The 18,444-nt window shown below is 37.6% G+C and overlaps 1 protein-coding gene and 1 long non-coding RNA gene across 6 annotated transcripts in view; one reads left to right on the top strand and one right to left on the bottom strand.

Moving 5' to 3' along the window:
- The window catches only part of LOC127513925 (uncharacterized), a 757,994-nt gene that overhangs the window by 378,291 nt on the left and 361,259 nt on the right, over nt 1–18,444 (top strand). The gene's annotated exons all lie outside the window — the stretch shown is intronic.
- agap1 (ArfGAP with GTPase domain, ankyrin repeat and PH domain 1) overlaps nt 1–18,444 on the bottom strand; it is a 200,933-nt gene that overhangs the window by 131,056 nt on the left and 51,433 nt on the right. For 2 of the 5 annotated variants that reach the window (XM_051896067.1, XM_051896066.1), the window contains exon 1: nt 15,250–17,072. The exons of 2 other annotated variants lie outside the window; for them this stretch is intronic. In XM_051896067.1, the coding sequence (XP_051752027.1) occupies nt 15,250–16,501 (1,252 nt within the window). In that variant the 5' untranslated portion in view covers nt 16,502–17,072. Of the gene's footprint in view, nt 1–15,249; nt 17,074–18,444 lie in introns of those variants that run through there. One more of the 5 variants, XM_051896068.1, reaches the window with a different exon arrangement.

Here is an 18,444-nt window from a genome sequence, read left to right on the forward strand (position 1 = left end):
TAATTTAGGACAAAATTATGTAAAAATGTTCTGCATTGGATGATTTCTTTATTCAGAATATTACATATTTATTAGGTCTGCCCTCGACTAAAGATTTTTCTAGTCAAATAGTAGTCGTTCCATTAAGCGATTAGATGACTAATTGTGCGTTTATATTAATAAATCATATATATCATCATAAGGAGCCTTTAATCGCTTATATATAATACATATATAACCTAATCAGCGCTCAAACGTACGCAAGCTTGTAGCAGTGTACCAGCAAACGTAATGATTATGAATGTGGCGTGAAAAAAAAAAAAACACAAGAAGACTGTCTGAACATTTTAATAATTTATTGATAAACTAGTGTTTTGTGTGTTTCCAGATGCAAAGATGAAGTCGACGATGCTGACTCGTCATCTCCGCAGTAGTGGACGGATTACATAATCGGAGAATATTTGTTTTAGATTTGAATCAGTTCATTTAAAAGTAGACATTTCAAGCTTTCCATAGATGTATTTTTCATGTCTGTGAGGCAAATATAAGTTTCAGTTCGTTTTTGTGACGTGCTCAAGTTCACTGAGACCGAGACGGCAGAAAACGCATCCTGTGTGTTTCATTGTTTTACAAAAGCACACCGTTTTGTTGTTATTGTGAGTTTACAGAAATAAAAGCAAACTATTCAGAGTTTCGAAGTTTGGGTTACTCTTATCTGTATGAGCAAAAATGATGGAGTATTTTAAGTTAAATGCAAGTGATCACGCCAGCGCCTCCATGTCATGCAGTAAGCGCTCTCTCCACACAAACACTTAATAATAGCACACATTTATCTAGGTTAACGTTAGTGCGAGCGGACTTGTAAAGTTGCTACTACTTATATGTTTCAAGTGATAAGCCATATTTGAGGTTGATGAATGATGGGCGAATGTTTGGATTTCCTGCAGTTAACAATCTGTCCGTCACAGACTGTTTGATTTTGACACTTCCTGTGAAGGTTTTGTTTTCTGTGATTAACAAACTAATCATTTTTTTTGATTGACTAAGCCTCTTCTCATCGAGTTAGTCGACTATTAGAGGGCAGCCCTAATATTTATCATTCACATTTGCTCATCCAATTTCTTTATTTTTATATATGGTCCTCAATATTTATGCATTTGGCAGACACTCAACAAAAGCGACTTATAGTGCTTATAGTAGACATTTAAGTACACAAAGTATTCATTTTTTTTGTGTCTGTGCTTTTTGGGGAAACCCATGATCTTAGTTTTGAAAGCGAAACGCTCGATCAGTTAAGCTGCAGGAATGCTACAATAAACATAATTTTTTTTGCTGCTGAGAACAAGATGTGAACAGCTGTCTTTCTCTATATCTCTCCTCACCTCCACATCTATTTCCCAAACTCTTGGGGAGACAAATCTCAGCTGGCACACCCAAACGGGCTTTCCCCACCTCCAGTTTCACATTCCCAGGCAACATCTCACCGCTCCATCCCTTTCTTCCTTTATTTTCCATTTCATGCACAGATAGGACAGTGAACAAGCAAACAACCATGAAAAAGACATAACAAAAAAACTAAATACAAGAGTTTTCCACTACAACCCCTCACAACACCCACACACGCAGACAGACGGATGGGCAAAAACTCATTCAAATCCCTGAGTAAAGCAGTGGGCAGCACAGCACTTCCTATGCAAAACAGCAACTGAAAAAAAGGCTCTGTGTGAGGGACATTTTCTTACTACAGGTCAAGTCTTGCAGTTTAACACAAACTAAATGGACCACATCCTACATTTCTATAGCAATTTAACGTTAGTCCATTTTTTTTTTTTTTTTTTTTCATCCGATATTGCTTTGTCCAAGAATAATAGATTTCTAAGTGTTCAATAAGCAATATGCAGAACAGATTTTTAATTGTTGTATTTCTTCTATTTGCCCCAATATTGACTAAATGATCATTATGAAACAAAAACAATATTCATTATTAATATTTTATTAATATACATTAATATTACAATTTTATTAATATAATTATATAATTTGTTTTTTTAAAGGGGACCTATTATGCCCCTTTTATAAGATGTAATATAAGTCCCCAGAATGTGCCTGTGAAGTTTCAGCTCAAAATCCCCCACAGATCATTTATTATAGCTTGTCAAATTTGGTCCTATTTAGGTGAGCAAAAACACACCGTTTTTGTGTGTGTCCCTTTAAATGCAAATGAGCTGCTGCTCCCCGCCCCCTTTCCAGAAGAGGGCGGAGCTTTAACAGCTCATGCTTCGGTTGCTCAAAAACAACAAAGCTGGAGAATCTCACGCAGCCAAAATGCGGATTGTCAGTAACGGTGTTCAGCCTTACATTGTCGACACTGATGGAGAGACTCAGGAAGAAGTTACAACTTTTAGAATGAAACTGGACGTTTCTGAATGGTTAGTGGATAAATTTATGTAGTTGCTGTGGAGTTGATTCAACTCATCCACTAGCATGTGTCGTCATGTTAATCTTTTGTGCAAATTCAGCGTTGAATTGACCCTCGTTTGTGAAGCAGTTCGGCGTAAAATGACGGCATGTCAACAACACTCTACTACAACAACTCTTCCTCTTCTCTAAAGCAGCCCAACATGGCCTCACCTCCTTTGTTGTGTGTTCTAGGAGGCGGGGTTTATGTAAATTTTAGGGTTTGTGATGTCACTAAGCCGAGAAGAAGCTCGTTGTAGTCCCTACCAGCCGTTTAAAAAGTGATTTCTGTAAAAGAAAATATCTCCCTTTGCATTGAACTTTGAGCGTCGTAACTTTGCAGATGTTGCATAAACAACATTACACACTAACTAAAGTTAAAAAAGTGAAATCATAATCAACCACCCCTTTAAATGTCCTCTGTCTATTGGTAAACCTGTTTACTGCCATTTATTTAGTATGGGACAAGTTGCTGGATATTGAATACAGGTTAAGTGTGTGTGGTCATTTGTTATTGTGCACACAGTTTGTGATGTAAATACCATGACAAAGTCTGAAAGACTTGTTTTGCAGCACTCTTTTTATAGTATCGACTAAAAAAATCTTGTTTTACATGACACATTCCATTTGCCTTCCCCTCATTCTGCTCTGGGACACCATCTGGCCCTTTGAATGACTTCCCGATCTTAACAAGAGTGCTAACCATGAACTGAAGTGTCGTGAGGTCAGGTGAGAGACGAGGAAATAATGTCTGCCTGATTCATCCAGTTAGGAAGTGACCTCTGTGATCAGTATGATCACATTCATCTGTACACACACAGCTGTCTAACCACATCCAATAACAGCTACTGATGCTCTCTCACACACACAACACAACCCAGTGTAACAGTCTAGCTAATGATCATGACAACAGTCTACAAACAGAGGAGAAAACTCCCTCCCGCTGTTTAGCATCTGGTTCCCTCTGAGCATGTGGCACAGCTCTAATTTATCCTCTCTCTCAGACACAAACACACACACTGACTGACCTTAATACCAGCTTGGATCAGATCAGAGTCTAAAAGAGTATCAACACTCAGAGAGAAGAAGACATGTAATCTGCTTCCAAACACTAGTAGTCATCATAAAGCTGTCCGGTTGCCTGCTCTTCCTTCACACAGATCTCTCTGTGGCTCTCACACACAAGCAGGTGTGTATTCAGACACAGCATGTGTTTAATGGGATTGTGCTGTGGTGTCTAAGGGTAATGAACCTCAGAATGGGATGCATTTGTGATTCATAAAGACCCTGCTGATCCATATACTAGACACTTAATTAACCTAAACAACAGAGAGAGAGAAAGAGAGACACTGCTGTACATATAGTCTGATCCACAAGCTAATGACTCGTGAACTCTGGAGTAAGAGGTTTGAATCAAATCTTTTCTTTATTGCCCACCTCTAATATTAACACAAAAAATCCCATGATTCTTCTGTGACTTTGATTTTATTCATTCTATTCAAGGCCAATATATAACCAATATTTAGTGGTCGACCGATATTTATTTTTTGATGGCCAATGCCGATATCTTAGAGAGCAGGGTGGCCGATATAAAGCCGATATATAAAACATATTCTGCCCACACCAGACGACACTACTACAAGATGTGACAAAATCATTAAAAAAAAAAAAATATTAAAAAAAAATCACAGCCAATCAGAAGAGCGCGTGGGTGGGATCTCTTTGAAAGCACACTGCACTTAGAATAAGTACCATAACCAAATTCATAAAAAAAATTACACCATTTTAATATTATTCAAAACAAATAGTGAGTGACTGAAACAATCCTGTTCTTGTTTCCTTTCTGAGCTGAATTATCTGTAATACTTTCAGCATGGCTATAAAGGTCACACAAAATGATATTCAAACTCACATTCAACATTAAATAAAGTACATAATCAGTATCTGAGATTATCATGGTCATATTTTGTATGTTGCTGGATCAACACTGCAGAAACAGAATCCCTTTGTTTGTTGCATATCGCATGCCAGTATTGTGTATACTTTAGATGGCAACTTCTTGATTCTGAAATCCTGTTACACTTTTTCACTAATAAAGTAATTGTTTAAAAATATGAATATATTAATAAAAAGGAAGTAAACACTTTAACAGGGCACTCAGTAATCCTGTAAGTTTGTGCGCACTGGTAATCATATTTTTCCAAATAAAGACAAGGTAACATTAATTTGACATACAGCACAGTGAAAATGACAACTGGATATTTAAAATTAAATGTTTATTAGTTATTCAGAAATTTGTTTTAATGATATAGATGCATATTTGCTGAATGTTGACGGTAAATGAGAAAGTATTATAGCCTATTGTTTGCCTTTGTTACTAATAATATAAAAGCAAACGCTAAACTTTTTTGCATATCGTTTACTTTCTTTAACAGTTCTATCTAATAACGCATTATATGACTGTAAAATAGAGAACATAAACTAATGAAAATGGAGATTGTGAGCGATGTGTGATCAGGCGCTGTCATTCTCATCGCCGCCTGTCAAAATTAAAGTCCTGCTTCTAACACACGGCCAATCAGAAAAACTTAACAGCTGATGCAGATATTTATAAAAAAAAAAAAAGGCAAATATCAGCCAACATATTGGCCTTGGCAATATATCAGTCGACCACTACCAATATTTGCCATTTTTTAATTATCAGCATCAGCCTTTTATTTTGACGGGGCTGAGAACTCAACTTCCCATTCTCAGTCATTTGTTTACCGTCTTTGTTTAACAGTTCTGTCTAATAATTGAAATGCAAATAATCAAATAATTTTTTCATATACTGCAGACAAAGTAAATACACATTTGTAAGCAAGTCTTTGAGTGTCTAATAAATATTTAACACCATGAACCTGACAAACTTCTCAGGCCTTCAGACCTTAACGTACATGAATTATGAGCTTCCAGAACTTCTGATTGAGGCTATCTGTGACCTCCTAATTGAACTCCTTTCCATAAATTAAACATAGAAATAAAAACAGTATAAACAACTCAATATTCATTATTCACTCAATATTCTATCTCAATATTCAAAGTGCAAACAGAGACCAGAGCTAAGAGGTGGTTACAACTACATAGCCCGGCCTAAGATAGGTTTGATATTTGGAGACAGGCTGTTGTACGTAGCCTAATTTGCACACATAAGGGAGCTTGCGTTTTACTTTCGCTTTCGAATTCACGATCGCACATACTCTGTGTATATGGAGCGGCAGTGCTGAGCGTGCATTCTATAAGATAAGACATTTATCAGACGCTTAGGCTCTGTTGCGCAACGAATCCTCCGCCATGGTCTTGTCAGTCATCTCGCCTTACATCACGTGATCAGCGAACTGATTCCTGCTGCACTGTGTGCGACTCTGCAGCTCATGCTGGATGAGCAGAGCAGATGTTTACAACTGAAGCAAGCATTATACAACTGAATTAAATGTTTTTTATTTCTATAAAAAAAGCAAAAGACAGTGGAGGTAGTGCTGCAGTGGGGACCATAATGTAATGTAAATGTAGCGATGGCATATTCTATGCTAATTTTACCCTCATACTGTGTCATGGCGATATTGCTTCTAACTTGACGAGAAATCCCATCAAATTTTAATATTGCGAGATCTCGTGGCACGATATCTCATCACACCCTTAGTTATTATTATTCTGCACTGTTTGCATTGCACGCAGCCAAATTGCAAACCTTATGCAATACAAAATGTAAACTTGTTTGAGATGGGGAAAAAAAAAAAAAAAAGCAAGATGGGAATATTCTGTGTTAAAAAAAAAAAAAAAAAAAAAAAAAAAAAAAATGCACGGCTGCAGATATCTATTTTTGTGTTCTCGTCATCCCTCATCAGAGAAAATACCATATAGTTAGTGAAGGCACATGTGCGTGTGTGAGTATTTGTGTAGTGTCCATGCTCCACTGGTCAGGTCAGTATTACTGCCTACAGCTATAACAGTCTTTCTCCCTCTGTCACAAACAACACACACACACACACTCATTTTGTAAACCTTGCTCTACATTTCCGTGACCACCATCAAATATGGAAAATTTGAACTGCAAAGGTAAGAGGTATTAAACTACTTCATTAAACTTTCAAAAGATCCGGTGCATAACAACGGCTGCTCCAACTAACATCACGAATGCAGGCAGAGACTGACCTACAAAACACAGACTGCAGGATGAGCGCATCTGAGTTTCAGACGCGGTCCACTCCACCCCCCATCACTGTTCACTCGGTTAGGGCTCGTTATTTTTACACAGCACTGCTTCCGCAGTGGTACAGAGCCAGGAGTAGCCACAAAGGACTACTGCAAAAATGTACACACACTTACGCCGTGTCCTAACCAGACGTGATGCGATAAGATTCCAGCGACAAGCCATTTGTCCGCCCACACCAGATGTGACACGACTACGAGATGTGACAAAATCAATCAAAAAAAAAAAAAAAAAAAAATCACAGCCAATCAGAAGAGCGTGTGGGTGGGATCTCTTTGCAAGCACACTACACTCACACCAACATGGAGTAAGTTCATAAAAAATTACACCATTCTAACATTGTTCAAAATACATAGTGAGTGACTGAAACAATCCTGTTCTTGTTTCCTTTAATTTGTTTTCAAGATCTGAGGTGAATTATCTATTATATTTTCAGTATGGCTATAAAGGTGACGCAAAATATTTAAACTCACACTTCATTTTTTAACATTAAATAAAGTACATAACCAATATCTAAGATTATCATGGTCATATTTTGTATGTTGTTGGACCAACCGCAACACTGCAGAAACAGAATCCCGTCGCTTGTTGCATATCACGCGCCAGTATCGAGTTCTCTTTCGCGCTTGAACAAACAATAACACACAGAATTATGCCAAAATGCTCGTTTTGTGGAGTATCCTCATAAGAGCAGTCGTAAATGAGTTAAATAACATCTTAAATGAACTTGAGAAAATGAGAGTTGTGAGAAAATGAGATGCGCGTCAGATCCGTGTCATGTTCGGCAGCGGCAGCTCTTAAAGTGACAGCAGCCTAATAAACCAGTTGCTGTGATGTCTGTCATTAATGTTCATCAAAGAACAAAGATAAGGATTTAAAAACAATTTAATAAGGATTAATCTATATTTCATTTATAATTTATGCAGTGAAGACTGTAAAGATTGATAACTTTATTCAATTTCTGTATATTTATAAATATGACATTTATTATAATGGATTTATGTGAAGATTGCTTTAAGTTCACTTTAATTAAAAGTAGTTATTTTTTAAAGTCTAATAAACATTGAAATCGATAGCTTTTAGTTATACTGTAATGATGAATGTCTATAATTAATGTTTTTAAAAAAAAATCCATTTCACAGATTCATCAGTAGCAGTGTTAGTATCAGTGAAACTGCCCTTCATTCATAAAAAGATGCCATTAAACAAATATTTAAAATATACTGTTTATACATTAATTTGGAGAGTAACTAAGAAAATATTACAATAAAAAAAATATATTATAAACGCGATTAATTACAGAATTTTTATTTTTAATTGACTGACAGCACTACTTTCATCATGTGTCACAGCATCGTGTCTGGTTAGGACACAATGTTACTGCAACTTTCTAGTGTTGCTAAAGCGGGTAATGCAGGTTTGAGTCTGGCCTGCACCGAGTCCCTTCCTGCTTTTCCTAGTTGCTCTCTGCTATGTCTATATGCCTGTCCAAATCATGTGTCAACACTCCACCTTCTAAGAACACAGACCCTCACACACACAATAATTCACTACTTTGGCTCAATCCTTCTTCTTTACTTCCTCTTCTTGTGCCACATGGGAAACAAAAGCCACATTTAGTCTGTCCCTGCTGTGTCTTTGTTCTGGAGTGGATGTTCTACAGCACACTGCAGTGATGACAGCTGCATGGATACAGTACGACTCGAAAATCCATCTCTGGCTGAAATCCACAGCTACATTTCTTTCACATTATGTCTTTCTCATTTTCCCATAAAAAATAGAGCCAGAACCAAAGGATTTTCATGACTTTTTGTTCTTCTAATGGGTCAGTGCAACTTTTTTTTTTTTTTTTTTTTTTTTACAGATAGGTGTTCTAATCTCTTTTCCATCGCACAGCGAAAAAAACAACCCAAAAAAACGACTGTTCAAAAGCATGTAAATACTGTTTGACTGACTTTCTTCCAGACTGGATTTTCATTCCAAACAATGTGTTGATGTGAACGGGAATCAAAAACATACATTGGAAACATTAAAGTTTGATTCCCGAACGAAGTTCTCTTTCGAATCGATTCTTTTAAATGCAAACATATTTTATAAGAGTTATATTAAAATGATTTCTTATTTGTTATATTGGATCTGTTAAAATCATGAATGACTGCTGAGAGCACTGAATGCAATATGAATTGCATTTATTTTCTTTTTTATATTTGGGTCATTGACAAATAAGGTTTTTAAAAGTGTAAAAAAAAAAAAAAAAAAAAAAACATAATGGCGATAATTAATTCTGAAGTTTTATTAAGTGTTAACAATGATATTATGTGGTTTTTAATAATCAATTAACACTGCTTTTGTCATTTATTACAAGATTTGTCACCAAAAAAGTCATTCGGTTTAACCAAAATTTCGGTTTTACTGAATGACACTTTCGGTTATACCGAATGACAATATTTTCAAACAATGCTAACAGGCTGATATCTAGCTAGCTAGCAAAAGGACAATCAAACATTTTATATTTAGTTCAAGATTTTAAAATATTACAACATTTTCCATGTTTTATAGCGGTTGTACCGAATGACCTGATGTTTCGGGACATGCGTATGAGCAAGTGAAAACATTAATTTTTCAAATAGTTAAAAGAGAGTTAGTTACTTTGCTTCATGACCATTACACATAATTTTAAAACGATTTTGCACTATGTTGATATATGATGTTATAAAATCATGCCAGAATAAAAAATACATACATTTATTACAGTTTTAGATATTTTAATCACAAATGAAATGGCTGTATTGGCCTTTGGACGGTTAAACCGAATGACCTTTTGACACTTCAAAATCTTTTAAAATCTAGTCTAAAACTTTTAGACTATATTTAGCAAAATATAATTAACACTTTTAGGGTTCAATAAGAGATTTCTAGTTGTATGAGTGTTTTTTTTTTTGCTGCTGTTTTTTTTTTTTTAATTCCTTTGGACAAAAAAATGACCCATCACGTCATTGACCCATGAATAAATAAAATAAAAGATCTAAATAAAATAATCATTAACGGATCCATTAAGGAATCAGAATCATTTCTTATGACTCCCATCCTTACACAAAAGTCTTCCTTGTGTGTGAGGGAGTGCATAACAGAGAAAAAGAAAAAGGTGGCGTTAAGATATCAACAGAATAAAGAGATGTTCACACAGAACGCTCTTTTCTATTGTTTTTATAAATAAAAATGCACTAGATGGACCTCTTTGATTTTTGCACTCATGCTTTTGCATCATCTTGTGAATGAGCACTGAGATGTTAGAATGCAGTGCCAAGTCAAAAGTAGTTCAACTTGTCTTTGCGTTTTCTTTTTATTCCACTGCCCCGTTTTTTGATGCAAAAACCCTTTCTGTGTAAATGGCCCGTAAAAACTTAAGTGTGAAAAAAAGATTCATACAATATTTAAACACTCCTTAAAAAAAAATCCAGAGCAGTGTCTGACTCAGTGTCACTGACAATGACTGTCTGCAAAAAGACGTTCCAACTTCTGTCTATGTGTGAGTGTATACAAGACAGTCTGCTTCCATTCCACTCTCAGACACTCGTCCCATGAGCTCCAGCCATGCTCTTATCACATCCAGCATGTCACAGTTCCACATGCAACCGGCATTACTTCTGCATGGCTGTAGATGTAGGTCACACACACGCACATACACACACGCACAACCCCACCCACTCATCCATATCTGACACCAATGGATGGCTCAAGTTGAGGGTGGGGCAAATAGTCACAGATCAGACCCTCCAGCCATCCCATAATATACAATATCACAATATACAATAATCACCCTACCAACAGTGAATATCTGAGCAAAACACTGAAATGGACACCCTAGTGATCACTGTTCCAGAGGAAACTGAGAGTGAGTTCTATTAAAACACTACCAATGACTCAATGTAAAAAACTGGTGTCCATTACTTCCTCTAGCCACTTCAACATGGAAGCATCAATGAAATGGGGTAATGCAAGTTCCGCTTTTCATAAGCATTCGATTTTGTTGAAATGTTCTAAGATAGCAAATGTGGTGCAAAAAATAAATAAATAAAAAAAAATAAAAAATAATAATAATAATAATAATAATAATAATAGAATATAATAGAATAAATAATAACATAGACCATTTAGAGTCTATTTTGCCACTCTAAACTTAGAAATAAACACGTTGATGCACTATAAATATTATATTTAGTGAGATGCTCCGATGTATTGGCTAACAATCGGTATCAGCCAATAAAAGCCATTATTATTCAAACTCCAAACGTGTTCAGACTGCAAATATTTGTGAAGAAAATCTCTTGTGTTGAATTTAGCTCTTTTTGGCCCATCCGATAATAACAAAGAACTTTGTTACTTCTGATATGAAAAAGAGTTTTCAAGTTCTGTCGATTTTATCATGAAATTAAAACAATAAATGGCGTTTTGACGCTGTTAAATATGACGTGACGGATCGCTGTAGCGCAAGCGGCAGCGCGGAGCTCGAATCTTTTCTTCAACATTAATACAAGTTACATCTTTAAAAACATGCATGAACATCAGAAGGAATGTTGAAAGATACAGTACAACTTACCGGAATGTATCATGTGTCATGTAATCACTTAATCTGTGTTTCAACCGCTGAAAGACGTCAATAAAACAGCTCGTGAACAATGTCACATCACGTCACATATACCTCAGGAATGTTTTCCACTGTTCACAGTTCCTTAGTTAGCTATAAAAAACACTAGAGAGGAGCTTATTTACTGTTAATTATATGTTTGAATAAATTCTCCATGAAGACGTGCTTATGAAAACTACCTAAAACTGTGCAACTGAGTTTTCAGAAGCAATCTATCAGTATATATATATATATATATATATATATATATATATGATAGATGCCCCTTTTTTACATTTGAGCAACTCTCTACACAGTGGATTCATTTTCATTTTAAACTTTAACGTACTTAAAGTGTGCACCAAGCACTAGGAAAATACAAGCATCGTATCGGGACTTGTCATCGCCAGATACTCAATATTCAATGACTCGGATCAGGGGCACAAAATATTTGATCGGGACATCCCTAGCATAGGTGTATACAGCCTGGGATGGAGAGTACAGATCTAACGTCCCAAACAAATGAACACAATTGTCAGTAACTTATTCTGTGTTTCTGAACTGCAGCCAAAAATCAGCAGCAATAACCATGACATCCTGTCTTCCAAGTCGCAGGCATGTTTGAGTGAATATCTGCCCGAAGTCTAAGAGTTCTGTGAACTGAGGTCTGAAATAAAAACCAAAACTGCCCCTTTTACTTCATTAATACACATTTCTGCTCTTATTACAAATGATTGAACGCTGCACATTCAAGCTAAGTGTTGTCTGAGGGCATCTGATCCATATGCAGGATCCATCTGGGAATAAACCCTGCAGGTCTATATAACGCTGACATTGCAGTGCCTTCTCACATCCTGCTCACCAGAGCCAAAAGAATGAAAGTCATGCCCCATCCGGCTGCAAGCTAACACAGTGATGCTAACTGAACTGAAATGAACTACTGACTCCAAGGTTGCATGGCGAAGAAACGTCAGAGTTACGTCCACACAGGCCGAGTCACGAAATAAGCAACTAGCTAAAAATAATCCTCAAAGGAGGCAGGTGTGTGTTGTAATGCCTCACATAGTTGTGCTATGAAAGCAAAAAATGAAAACCATTCTAGAAATGCAATCAATCAGAAAATTTGAGTGTTCGCACAAATCACTAATAAATCAACTAATTTCACAAAAAAAAGTGATACTGTAAAATAAACTATCACTTCAATGACCATACGTCACTGGTAAGCCCTTAAAAATACCCCAAAAATGAAAAATTATGTCATTATAGTTCCCTTATGTTATTCCAAATCTGTCATTCCTATAATGTGGAAAACAAAAGATTCAACAATTGATGGATAGATTGGTGCATCATTAAACAGTTCCAGGTAAAGCGGCTCGTTTAAAGGAAACATGACACTGTTGATCTAATGTAAGATCATTATCTAACTGACAAGAATGTATTTCTTCAAGAAAGTCAGGAATGCCTCTGAGGAATCTGAGGAATGTGGAAACGGCTAATCAGCTAAGGTGCTGTCCCCACAGACACTAAAGCTTTTACTACAGGCCGTGTCATGGGCATTAGCGCTGACCTGATCATTAACACTGTCCTGGAATAACTCCCTCCGCTGAGATACGTCTCTGACACATTTACAAAAATATTTCCAATTTAATTCAAAATCGCATCACCATCATCTTACATATTTCAAAATTTAATATTTTACAAACAGAGAGGAACTGTCAAAAACTCTTTCTTTTGGGTTTAATATCCTGTCTAAGATTGTCCATTCACTAATCTCCGCAGGACCTGACAGTAGGACCGAGTTGACCAGATTTCCAAAAATAGCAGCATTTTTGGGGTTGTCAAAGTAACTATCTTAAGATTTGAATTAAATTTGTTTAAAGTTACTTAAACTACTTAAAATCATGAGAATGATCATACGTTTTTAACAGTAAGAAATATGTTTTAGTATTATTTTAAAGGAGTCAACTCCAAATCACCAAGTAATTTAGGGTCCTACGATTTCCGTGATGCAGAGCCGCTCTGAGAGTCAGTTCATGAGTATTTTACCGTTTCATCTGAGAAAAATTATCATATCAAACACACAGAAACTCAAAAGGTCTTCGCAGCAACCCGTCAAAATAAAAGTTCGGTTTAACTTGAAGAAAAACTAGAATTTAGGTACGTCTCAATGTAATAATAATACTAACATTAATAATAATAATTAATTGTTATTAAAACTATTTTTTAAAGAAAAATTGTGATTATTCTTCCATGTTTTAATTTTAACAGTAAAGCACTTTGACAAAAAAGTTTGTTTAATTTCATTTGATTAAAAGATAAAATTAATGTTTTATGCCTTCATTTGATTGCCAGAAAAATTAAAATACACAACACAGAATTTCTGAAAAAATAAAAACATTTCATAGAAATGATTTTTTTTTTTTAAATGTAATAAATTTTGTTGTTTTTATGAATTCAATTCATTAATTAGACATTCTTTTTGAATATTAACATTTAATTAAACCATTCAAATGGAATCCAGAAAACAGAATTTGTTAAAAAAAAAAAAATAAAAATAAAAATAAAATTTGAGGGGGAAAAAAAAAAAAAAACATACTTCATAGGGTCCTAAAAATGTCATTTTTGTTAAACTTTTAATAAATTGTTGTAGTTTCATGATTTCAATTAATTAGACATGCTTTTTGATTACTAAAATTTAATTTAACCATTAATATGTGACCCTGGACCACAAAACCAGTCATAAGTCGCACGGGTATATTTGTAGCAATAGCCAACAATACATTGTATGGGTCAAAATGATCAATTTTGCTTTTATGCCAAAAATCATTAGGATATTAAGTAAAGATCATGTTCCATGAAGATATTTTGTAAATTTCCTACTGTACACATATCAATTTATTTTTGTGAGTGGATATGTTGCTAAGGACTTCGTTAAAGGCGATTTTCTCAATATTTTGATTTGTTTTTGCACCCTCAGATTCCAGATTTTCAAATAGTTGTATCTAGAACAAATATTGTCCTATCCTAACAAACCATACATCAATGTAAAGTTTATTTATTCAGCTTTCAGATGATGTATAAATCTCAATTTCAAAAAATTGACCCTTATGACTGGTCCAAAAAAAATTAAAATGGGAAAAAATGAAATTAATTTCATAGGCCTCTAATAATTATTTAATTATTTCAATTTTGGGGATAAACAAATCTTTATAATATGACTGTTAACTGTATAAATCAGTCTTTACAGGTTAATTGCATGCTGCATTATATTTTAGGAAGGGTGTCCCTTGCAAGGGGATCAAGATGATAAGAGATCAAAAGTTTGAAAACCCCGTCACCAAGAGGCCTGTTTTACAGACAGTGGCAATCTGTCTTTCAGTAGGGTCTGCTCCTCACAGGCAGTAGATGGTGTGTGGTAATTCATTCAAATCTCTATGAAACAGTATCAACCAGCAGCTCTACATTACCATATTAGTGACAGGAGAGGGTGGTGGCCTTCACAGACACCCATAACACAGAGAGTCAGATAATGGATTCAGAACAACAGAGAAGAAGGTGTAATAAATGTGAATAGTGCAATCCACTTACATTATCTCCGGCCATCACAAAGAAAAGACAAGCGGGAGAAACTGTCACTCTGACATTATTCATTTTGCTGGAAATGCACAAAGCAGGATAAAGAACTAAATGAGGGTTTTTACATTCATGGTTCAAGAATGTAAACACTCTCAGAGTAAGCTGCAAGAACACAGCATAATGAAACACAAACACAGACGGCCTGCAAAGAAGCAGCTAAACATCACCTTCCTGTCCAAAACAAACATGCACCTCCACATTTGTGGAGGTAGCCCCTGTCCTACCTCCACAAAAGCAAACAGAGCATCCTCCTGCCTAATACCATGTGAAGCAGAGAGAGAAGAAAAACAGCTATTACCGTCCAGTGTGCATCCATTAACACTCTCAGTGCTGGACTGCGAGTAGCCCATTTCAGATCTCCGCTGAGTTCCCAGCAGGCCGTTTTTCCGGAGAGCTCGATTACTGGGGCTGCTAAGCGGCGTGGACGTCTGATCTCGCTTTGAGAAGATACCACTGAAAAATCGAATAAGTTTACGCTCCTGCCCGCTGGAACGGGAGCCCGTCCCTCTAATAAAACCCTCCTTGTCCGCCAAAGATTTATCCGACAGCTTGAGAAGGTCACTGTTGTCCAATGTGCGATTCTTGCCCTTCATCCTCTCCCTGCGGCCCAGCTCCGTCACGGAGTCGGTTTTGCTCAGAACCTCACCCACATCCAAAGTGTTTCGCTTCTCAGCGGACTCTGACTCTGTGAAAGCCATGTTTTGAAGGACCACGCCAGCTTGGGCCTGACTCTCCTCTCCGTCCCGGCCAATGCAGCCCGAGCTGCTGTGGTGCTTCTCTTTGGAGAGCGCACGTATGCGGGTCAACTCTCCGCCCGTCCAGTGGCGAAAGCTGAAACTTCGCCGCAGCAGGCTTGGGTGCCTCTTCGCCGGAGGGGTTTGAGGTGCTGGCTTGGGTGACTTCCCGTTCCCTTTAGCCAGCAAAGAGGAGATGCAGCTCTCCTTAGCCGTCCTGCCAGCTTTGGAATCCTCAGAGGTCTCATCTGACCACGTACTGACCGGTTCCTCTGTGCTCCGGGAGGTCTTGAGGGTTTTCTTTCCAATGCCTGTGTTTTCTCCATTAGCAGCAGGAGTGCTGCAGATTTCTCCACGCTTCAATCTGTCACTTTCAGCTATATCTTCGGCCCTTTTGTGCACGGGTGCCCCATTTTCGACAACCTTCCTCTGTCCGTTCTCTGGCAGGACGCAAGTTTCATTTAATTCTCTGTCTTTATGTGAATGCTGCGCCCTCCTGGAGATTTTCAACCTGCCCAACTCAAGGTGTCCAGTACTAAAGGTCCTGAAGTTCCTCATGTACGAGTGCGTAGAAAATTCGTCCGACTCCTCCTCCACTTCTATCAGCTCTTCCAGCGGGGAGCTCCGCGGAGCCTCAGAGGCGCCCTCCCGCCGGTACGCGCTCACTTTCGGGTTCTCCAGCCGCCGGTGCGCCGAGCCTCCGCCATCCTGCAGATTTTCTTTCTTCACTAATGTCAAAGATATCCGGTACACGGTTTTTCTTTGTGGCGTACCCCGCTCCATCCTTTCCGGATAATTAGAATCAAGTAAGTACATTCTTCAGAAACCAAATCCAAGTAAATGAATTCACGTTTCTTGTGTGATTTCACTCACAGCTGGTGACTCCCAGAGCACATAATAATAATCTTAGCTCCGTGTTGAAGAAGTTGCGTCTCATAAAATCGCTGTGATGTGCACAAAATCCATTTGCGGTGCCGGTGCGTTCTTCTGACTGTCGCGCTTTCAGAAAAGGATCCCCGTCAAGTCACCTAAACGTCCCGTCATCATGTTCACAGAAAAGTAAAGTCCGGCTTCAAATTCCTGCTTCCCGCTGCGAGGCTCGTCTGTCTGGGGGGAAATGTTATTGCAACACTGTCCTCCTAAAGCAGAAGAGTGTGGTCTTCCCTATTGTGCCCGTGCATCCCCCGCCGCGCAGCCAGCTTGCTCCCTTTGCATGCGCCTTTGTTTCCCGCCGCTGTGCGTTCCTGCTCTCATTCAAATGTAACATGCACGACCCGAAGCTCGCGCTTCGCGGTATGCAGAACGAGAGTCCCGGGAAACGAGACAGACAGCCGCGAGAGCTACGGATCCATACCCGTCTCTCTCCTCTATCAGCCCCGTGTGCTCCGTATACACACAGATCATCCAGTTAGAGCCGAAGGAAAACGCGGAACGGATCACTCCAAGAGGCGTTCCACACTAGTGCTGTTACATGCGACTTGCATCATTTATTTGTGATACGGGAAATAAATCAACTTAAAATACAAGCATTATGCATCTTATGCTCATCTTTCCCAATATTTTGTAGTTAGCTATAATGTTTATTATTGGTGCCCGAGAGCAATATCAAACACAGGTTTTACGCATTAATATACGCATGTGTTATAAAGTAGTAAACCTATGCAGAGACACATTTAAATGTAACTACTATTGCAAGCGTGTGTATTTGCTCTGATGTGTGTCAAGAAAAACATTAAATATTAGTTTGAAGCTGGATGATCCAGTCCGGGACACCGCGTTATCCAGCGGACGCGCGGGGGTGGGGTTTCCACTTCACTGTCCATCAAAACCTTTAAACACACCCGGGCTCTCAGCAGAGAGAAGAAGCGTGCTTCAGTCCACAAACTAGTTTGTTTGTGCATGTGTTAACGCTTTAAACTGTGTATATTCACGGATATTGTGAGCAAAAGTTTCTTTTATTGATGCTTTGGCACTAAATTAGGGGGGGAAAAAACATAACTGTGTGTGAAAGGAAGGGGGAACATTGTATATATACATAATTTACTTGGTTTATTTAGTTAATTATTATTAAAACGGTTCAATGCACTTCCATATACTAAAAACATCCATATAAATCTCTAAATGCATATAGTATGATGTGACGGAGTGGCATATATGGACTAATCACATCACGTTTCATAAGAACACACTTGAGGTGGAGCAGCGCTTTCATCTGCCCTCCGGCCAACTCTGTCTCTGTCTCTCTCTCTCTCTCTCTCTCTGAGAAGGGAGGTGTGGATGTGGAAGATTACCCCTCTTATCTCGCCGCTGAAATCCCTGTCTTCCTTTCGCCTTCAACTCCAGCCTGACATTTGTGGAATCGTTACAGAGATTTAGGCGGATTAGAAGCAGCTCATTAGGATCCATTCTGTACAGCTTTTCTCACCATCACCCCTGTCCTCCCCCTAACTCACCAATGGAGCTCCACCTGCCTCTGTGAAGATACTCCAGCAAAGTCTTCATCTACATCTCCCTGTCCAAAGAACTCATTTCTTGCTCATCTTAATACAAGATTTGTGAAACCTGTTTTGTCAAAACCGTAAGAGTTATTATTTCAACATTATTGCAATGCCTGGAATAGTTTCAATTCAATTTCAAATACATGCGAGTTGTTAAAATGTTAAAAATGCATTATAATTATGAGCTTTTGGGAGTCTCACCACATGACATTTTACAACCTGAACTACTGTAAACTTACCTTGTCATATTAAAAAGGTCAA

The sequence above is a fragment of the Ctenopharyngodon idella genome, chromosome 6 (assembly GCF_019924925.1).
Source record: "Ctenopharyngodon idella isolate HZGC_01 chromosome 6, HZGC01, whole genome shotgun sequence".
Lineage (NCBI taxonomy): Eukaryota > Metazoa > Chordata > Actinopteri > Cypriniformes > Xenocyprididae > Ctenopharyngodon > Ctenopharyngodon idella.